Genomic DNA, 7,502 nt, shown 5'->3' on the forward strand with positions numbered 1-7,502 from the left:
GTCGCTCGACTTATCGTGACTAAATTCAAGATGGCTGCAAACGCTAAACTTCGTGAAGATAGTGTCTGTATAAATCGTCTTGTAAGTAAACTACCAGTGCTTAGCTAACCTAGCTAATCATTTTTAGCAGTTTTGCTAAAAATGTTAACAATGCTAACCATGCTAACTAGCTACAGTGGGTAGGAGTCATAGTTGATGACAAGTAACAGTTACAATGGCTGAACAGTTAATAAGTTCAGTAGTTTAAAGGGTTAAATTGTTTAACAGTGAAATATTGTAGTGAGGACTTTTATTTTGAAACTGTTTTTGGCAGATGAAGCAGTTGAACAGGATGTGTAGTCTTAATAGGGCCAGTTTGTATGCTTAAAGCCTGAGACTTGCAGTTGATCCAGGTGGCCTGAACACCTGCCATAGGAAAACTGCTAGAAAACATTAGCTAAGTAGCATGGTTAGCATGTTAGCATTGCTAACATAGTTAGCATTTTTAGCAAAACTGCTAGAAAACATTAGCTAAGTACCATGGTTAGCATAGTTAAAAATGTTAGCATAACTGCTAGCAAACATTAGAGCCATTCCAACTTTCAGTTATCGTCAAATATCTACCTATACACAGCCATTAAACTATTTGAATATCAACATTCATTAAACTTCCAGTCTGTCAACAACTTTTAAACTATTTACCTTCAACTTTTAAACGGTCTACTTTTAAACTATCATTAAACGATCTATCTATTAAACTAGCTGTCTATCAACAACTTTTAAACTATCTACATTCAACTTTGAAACAGTCTACTTTTAAACTACCATTAAACTATCTATCTATTAAAATAGTTGTATATCAACAACTTTTAAACTATCTACATTCAACTTTTAAACTTTAAACTATCTACATTCAACTTTTAAACTTTAAAGCTATCTACATTCAACTTTTAAACGGTCTACTTTTAAACTATCAACTTTTATTAAGCTATGCAACCACCATGTCTGTCCTAGCATCACCGCAGTAACCAGCTCTGTATTATCTATTTTAACTATACATGATATTTTACATCACAACTTTTGCATTGCATGCACTGGTAATTCCTTGGGAATTGTGTTTCTAGTTACAAAGTTCATGTTTCTGTTGTTTCAGGAGATCAGACATGAGTTGGGTGGGTGGTCACCGGAAAAGTTACCACAGTACTTGCTCAGTTTAGACTTGTCTCATTGCAGTCTCCACAGCAGTCCCACACAGTGTTTGCTATGACAGCTGTCTACTTAGGCAGGACCTATATGGCATTCATCTTTCGGGGGCCTACTGGTTAGCACTTCGGACTTGTAACCGGAGGGTTGCCGGTTCGAAGCCCGACCAGTACGAACGGCTGAAGTGCCCTTGAGCAAGGCACCTAACCCCTCACTGCTCCCTGAGCGCCGCTGTTGTAGCAGGCAGCTGACTGCGCCGGGATTAGTGTGTGCTTCACCTCACTGTGTGTTCACTGTGTGCTGAGTTTGTTTCACTAATTCACCGATTGGGATAAATGCAGAGACCGAATTTCCCTCACGGGATCAAAAGAGTATATATACTTACTTATACTATACTATACACTTTTCTCGATATCTTGGTGAGATATGTCATTGAAGATACAAGGTAAACAAGCTCTCATTGTGATATCTCATGCTGATTCTATGGAGGCCCTCGGCGTACAAGATACACAAAGCATAGATCGTATCAAGTTCTCCCTATGAAGAAATTTAGTTGCACTAACTGACTTAATTAAAAAAATCTTGGTGTTTCTTAACAAAACCTTTGCTTACACCAACAATCTTGTCTACTTTTCACTGCCACAAGGTAGGGTTCTCTCTCTCTCTCTCTCACACACACACACACACACACACACACACACACACACTTGCACAGACATTGCCATTAGCAAAGAAATACCACTTCATAAAACCAACAACACTAGTCATACCCTTAACACAGGTTTCACCTCCCTTGATCACCTGGATAGGTAGCTATGATAATTTTTATCACTCTGACATTCATATTTTAAAAAATGTGTAAAATATGTGTAAAAAAATGTGTAATAATATGTACATTGTAATTCTATATTCATGTTTTTTTGTTATTTAACAGAATTTGTAAATCTGTTAAGACAATACAACACTTCCCGTTATGAGATGTCAGTTCCCAATAAAAAAGCTAATCACAAAATAAATATTTTGTGAGATGTAACCTTCATGAGACACATTTGTTGTTATGAACTAATCCTACGAAACAATCAATTTGTGTACACCTCCAGGGACACATTTGTCAGTTCATAGGGGGAAGAATGCAATTGTATTCGAAGGAATACGGGTGAGGAAGTGACGGTACACCAGTTCTATGTCCCCCTCAAAAACTGAAGCGAGGGTGGAGATAAGACAGGTAGTGAACCACATTTTTTTGGCCACTTGTGAAAATACATCCTGGCCGGAAAAGGCAAAAATGGCTGCAGGTTGCATATCACAGATCAAATTGAAAGAAACAAATGTTTTATCAAATGTGTTATACAGTATGCATATGGATGTATTCAATCCACTTTTAATCTCAACACCGGTTAACAAATGTTTAATTCTTCACATTTAATTCTTGAGATGAAATGATAATACTCTAATTAGAACATTTAAGCAGCATTTTTTGCTACCCAGGGGATATCAAGTGTGTCATGTCATGTGCAAACATGATCCCCTGATTGACTATACCAGATAAGATTTTTACCAGCATTACCAACTTTTCATAAAGACCTTGACTAGCTAAGTTTCAATAATGTATCATGTTTAATATTAATATTTATGATTATAATAAGATATTGAGCCATATGCTGATGATGTAAAATGCATAGTCCCACTCCGAAGCCTATGGTTTAAGTGCATTTAAGGTGTGTCTAGTCCACTTTTCCTAGTTTGATGGCAGCATAATTACTCAGAAGCCAGGTGCATGGTTCAAAAGGATTGTTATTACAGTATGTTTCTTAATGAATCATCGGTGTCATAGGTGTGTTTTGGAGGTAACATTGTTAAAACAGGTTGTGTGTGTGTGTGTGTTTGTGTGTGTGTATGAAACAATAAGAGTACACACACATCTGTACTCGCCTAGTAATTGAAGTCGTAGGCAACAACAAAACAAAGTCTTACAATAGGTTTTTTACTTTTGCCAGTGGTTACAATTGAAAACATAACCTGAAAAAAGCAATATAGCCTAAAAAAGCATCACTTCATAATTTTCAGTGGAACCAAAATTTGCAATTTGTGAACATGTGGCTCATCACACCTTGTTCACAAGGTTCATTTGCTATTAAGACAACTTGTGTGCCTGGCGAGATAATGATAACTGCATTGGCCACAAACTAGCAAAGATGTCACACCTGCATGGTGCCACAATGCACTGGGAATAAGACAGGATCCATTATGCTTAAGAAATATTATGTTTGTTTCTTTTTTAATATATTTTTGTTATTATTGATACACGAAAGTGAAGAATGACAGGAAGCAAGTGAAGTAAGAGACGGGGTGGGATTGGCAATGACCCTGGCCGGACTCAAACCCAAGGGCACCCAGAATGGAATCACCTTGTCACTTCCTTGGCTCCGGTCCCACTTCTACTGACTGGGTTATCACCCGGACATGGAGCCCTCTCAACGTCAGCAGCAACTTCCCAAGCACTTGGGAGACATTAGCCTATCTAGAATATCTCGGTCATTGGGGACAATTGACCAGTCAGGTGGGGCTGAGGCTATGTATTGTGCAGGGAGGTTGTGCATGTGAGTGTGTGAGAAGTCATTTTTTCCATAGTGCATTTTGAAAATGAGAATGGTTGATGTGTAATTCTGTGTCCAAATGTACAATGTAGTTTGCGTTTTCCTTCTTGTATTAATGTTTATCTGTAATTCTGTAATCATTTAAAGTCTGTCTGAAATGCATTTGCCTGTTTATTTCTGTGTGCATTAGCATTTTTCTCCACTTTTACCAATTGTGTTATGTAGATTAGTTTGATTAGTTTTCCCTTATGTGTGTTCCATTCAGTGTCAGTATTTTTATGCATCATCAAGATATGGCAGACAGTCTAAGATGGAAACCTACATTTGGGGCAGCCGTGGCCTACTGGTTAGCGCTTCGGACTTGTAACCGGAGGGTTGCCGGTTCGAACCCTGACCAGTAGGCATGGCTGAAGTGCCCTTGAGCAAGGCACCTAACCCCTCACTGCTCCCCGAGCGCCGCTGTTGTTGCAGGCAGCTCACTGCGCCGGGGATTAGTGTGTGCTTCACCTCACTGTGTGTTCACTATGTGCTGAGTGTGTTTCGCTAATTCACGGATTGGGATAAATGCAGAGACCAAATTTCCCTCACGGGATCAAAAAAGTATATATACTTATACTTATGATGACCACATCATTGTAGCACAATGCATGCTCTGGTGCAGTTGATTTGAAGACGATTTATTCTCCAAGTTTAGCATGCCTAGTGACCGAGTGCCACTGGCTGACATGAGACTGCATGTCCCACCCATTCTATTTACATAATACAATAGTAATTTCTACACCTCATTACACCTCAACAACTCATTAATAAACATCAGCAAAAAAGTGCAAGCATACTCTGCAAAGATGCAGATGATTTTCAGGACCCTAAGAACTATAAACTCTTTCAGCTGCAACAATATGATCAAAGTTATAAACCTAATCAAATAGTTATCGCAATGACCTTTTTTGTTTCAGGCTGCTCATCATCAAGGGACATCACAGAAAGATACAAGTTGAGGAAAGGACTCATTATTAAGGATAGCAACTCAAGGATGAGCAGTCCTTGATAGATGAAATCTGAAAAAAAATGTGCTGAAATATGAAAAAATAATCTCAGTAGAAAAAAGTACACCTAAATCATTCCACATATTAATCATTATTAATGGCTTAATTTTAGACTCGTCTTTCAGCCTTTGTGTCAGTGAGTTGATGGAGAATCTCTGTTCTTGAATCTCATACATGCATACCAGACACCATGCAGCAAGCTGGTAGGACATGGTCTCCCTTTACAGTACTCCTTCTCTGTCTGCAGAGCATGGCACCAACTTGCTTTATGGATCTTCTATAGGATTCCTACACGTAGACCTTGCTGGAGGCCAACTGGACTGAATGCGGCGATGTGTAGCTTCTGCGTGGTGTGGACTGTGACAAGCCACAGCATGAGAGGAGCACACCTCCCGTGATGGACAGCAGAGCTCCACCCCAACCCAGAAACAGGCACTTGCCCAGGAAGGGTCTGTGGCATGACAACACACAGGCAGTTAGTCAGTGACTCAAACATTCAGCACAATTTCTATATCAGAGAAATGCGTGTACATCTCCCAAAATATGGAAACACATTGGCCTTTAAGAGGAATATAATGATAGACACTGAAATTACAGTTAAACATGGGTAAAATTCAATAATTTTCCACCTGGGTTTCTGTGTGTTGACCACAGCATGGGCATACCAAGACACTATTCCCAAGGAACAGACACCTGTAAAATAGTGGGGGAAAGAAAGTATTCGTTGACTGTAATTCACTGTTTCACTCACAAGCTTCTATCATGTCACTTTCAAAGCACATGAGCTCAATACCCAAAATACCAAAGACCTGTAATGTTCTGTAGTGATGTCAGATGATAATTCAGCAAGACAGATTCAGATAAGTTATACGATAACAACACTGCAGAGATATCAGAACCATGGTAATGAATGAATTTGCATTATTTTTCACAGATATCATCTCACCAATGCCTAGTGAGCTAGAAAATTGAGCATCTAAATGGCATTTCAGAAATCTGATGAAATGTAAGATGTCATGCTACCTGCCACAGTGATAAGGATCCCTCCAACAAATGCCACCTTGTTTTTCACATGCTTGTCTTTGTCTAGACACAGTGTGTATTTCATGCCCAATACAACCACTGCCAGGCCACACGCTGATAGAATGATGCTGATGATCATAATGGCTCTGGTCACTTGGATGTCCACTGCAGGGATTAAATGCTAAATGTTAAAATCAGTTGACCTCACTGATTCTACAGTTATTTGGGAGGGAATGCAATTTTCTGGGATGGATGAATCCATTTAGAGAGTGAAAATTCGGCGTTCTGAGAGTTAGATGGAAGCAGGTTAGCGTATTGAGGCAAAACGGGTTGTAGGGATAAAACAAGGCAAACGTTTTTGAAGTGGTAATAGAGTGTCCATTGCTTTTTTTTTGAGAGGGGGGGGCGAAAAAGAAAACCAGTTTGGGAGAAAGGAGTGAGAGGGTAGAGTGTTTTAGGGAATGATGAGGTTGACATGACTAAACCAGAGAGAATTAAGGTTACTTTCAAACGCAGCAGTAAGCATAGGTTAAAACACTTACACGGTACATGGAGAACTGAGTCATACACAGTGCATTCCCATCTCTTGGAGACGGGCACTGAGCACGCCATCCACAGCCCGATGCGGACCACTACTGACTTCACCATACCTTCTGTTGAGTGGCTGAGGATTTTCCATTCGCTCGCATAAGTTGCTACCATCAGGCAGATAAGTCCCGCAAACGCTGACATGCAGCCGACAATTTGGACACATCCATTTGCCATTGCAGATCCGAGGAAGTATGACAAATTATCAAAGATAGTGGAAACGGCAAGTTCGCGAACAGGTTTGCATAACGCAGTTTTGCTACTGACCGCAAATCAACGCATATCGGCGCAAATTATCCCGTAGACAGTCAAGTAGCGATAGATTGTAAGCGCACTTCTCTCCTATACTATTTTGGAAAGGTAGACTACTGGACCATTTTTATATGAACTCACTGGCTCCAGCTCAGGGCGGATCCTAGACCCCCCCCCCCCCCCCCAACCCACCACACACACACACACAACCCCACACACAATATAATGACTAGGAATTTATATTCATTGGATTGTTGATATATTGCATAATTACTAGCTAAGCTCAAATGATGTGGTAGGTCATTTGAATAGGTATTTCATATTTTTAAACCATTGCACTTAATGTAAGCATTACATTGTGTCAGATTGACTTGCATGCGGCAATTATGGCTGTGTTTGAAACATTTAGCAAAATATTGTCTGTCTCCACAATTACAGTTCCAGCTCAAAAAGACATTAATGTTTAAAGACAGATATGCAGGGCATCCTACCCCATCCACATACCACACATTGCCTACATCAAAACATTTACGGACATCACCGTTATCCAACACCCAAGGCACCTGTAAATGAGTGTGTGTGTGTGTGTATGTGTGCGTGTGCGTGTGCGTGTGCGTGTGTGCGCACGCGTGCATGCACGTTTAGGCTTTTTATATCACCCCAGCGATAAAATGTATTGTTTAATACTCAGAAGAGAGCAAAGTGAAAGTGTTTTTGGCCAAACATACTGTACAGTCATGTTTTACTTGAGATTACCTCCCTCTTCTTCTGAGATTCTGAGCACCTCTGAGTCACAGTCTTTCCTGCTATTGTG

General features: G+C 39.9%; 1 protein-coding gene across 3 annotated transcripts; it reads right to left on the reverse strand.

Moving 5' to 3' along the window:
* Positions 1 to 4,326: 4,326 nt before the first annotated feature.
* LOC121678016 (claudin-7-A-like) lies at positions 4,327 to 7,231 on the reverse strand. 3 transcript variants are annotated; one of them, XM_042057189.1, is made up of 4 exons: positions 7,193 to 7,231; positions 5,849 to 6,013; positions 5,455 to 5,518; positions 4,327 to 5,276 (listed from the first exon to the last, which is right to left on the reverse strand). In XM_042057189.1, exons 1-4 carry the CDS (start codon positions 7,197 to 7,199, stop codon positions 5,114 to 5,116), a joined length of 399 nt encoding a protein of 132 aa, XP_041913123.1. In that variant the 5' UTR covers positions 7,200 to 7,231; the 3' UTR covers positions 4,327 to 5,113. The 3 variants fall into 3 exon arrangements, with proteins under 3 accessions (XP_041913123.1, XP_041913122.1, XP_041913121.1); XM_042057188.1 differs by lacking the exon at positions 7,193 to 7,231 and adding an exon at positions 6,499 to 6,763; XM_042057187.1 differs by lacking the exon at positions 7,193 to 7,231 and adding an exon at positions 6,391 to 6,763.
* Positions 7,232 to 7,502: the final 271 nt, after the last annotated feature.

Source organism: Alosa sapidissima, chromosome 12 (genome assembly GCF_018492685.1).
Source record: "Alosa sapidissima isolate fAloSap1 chromosome 12, fAloSap1.pri, whole genome shotgun sequence".
NCBI classification, from domain to species: Eukaryota; Metazoa; Chordata; class Actinopteri; order Clupeiformes; family Clupeidae; genus Alosa; species Alosa sapidissima.

Coding starts and splice junctions, on each gene's coding strand:
- LOC121678016 (XM_042057187.1), bottom strand. CDS start 6,613: ATGGCAAATGGATGTGTCCAAATTGTCGGCTGCATGTCAGCGTTTGCG. Junction 5,519..5,848: donor GATCCTTATCACTGTGGCAG/GTAGCATGACAT, acceptor ACTATTTTACAG/GTGTCTGTTCCTTGGGAATA. Junction 5,277..5,454: donor GTCAACACACAGAAACCCAG/GTGGAAAATTAT, acceptor GTCATGCCACAG/ACCCTTCCTGGGCAAGTGCC.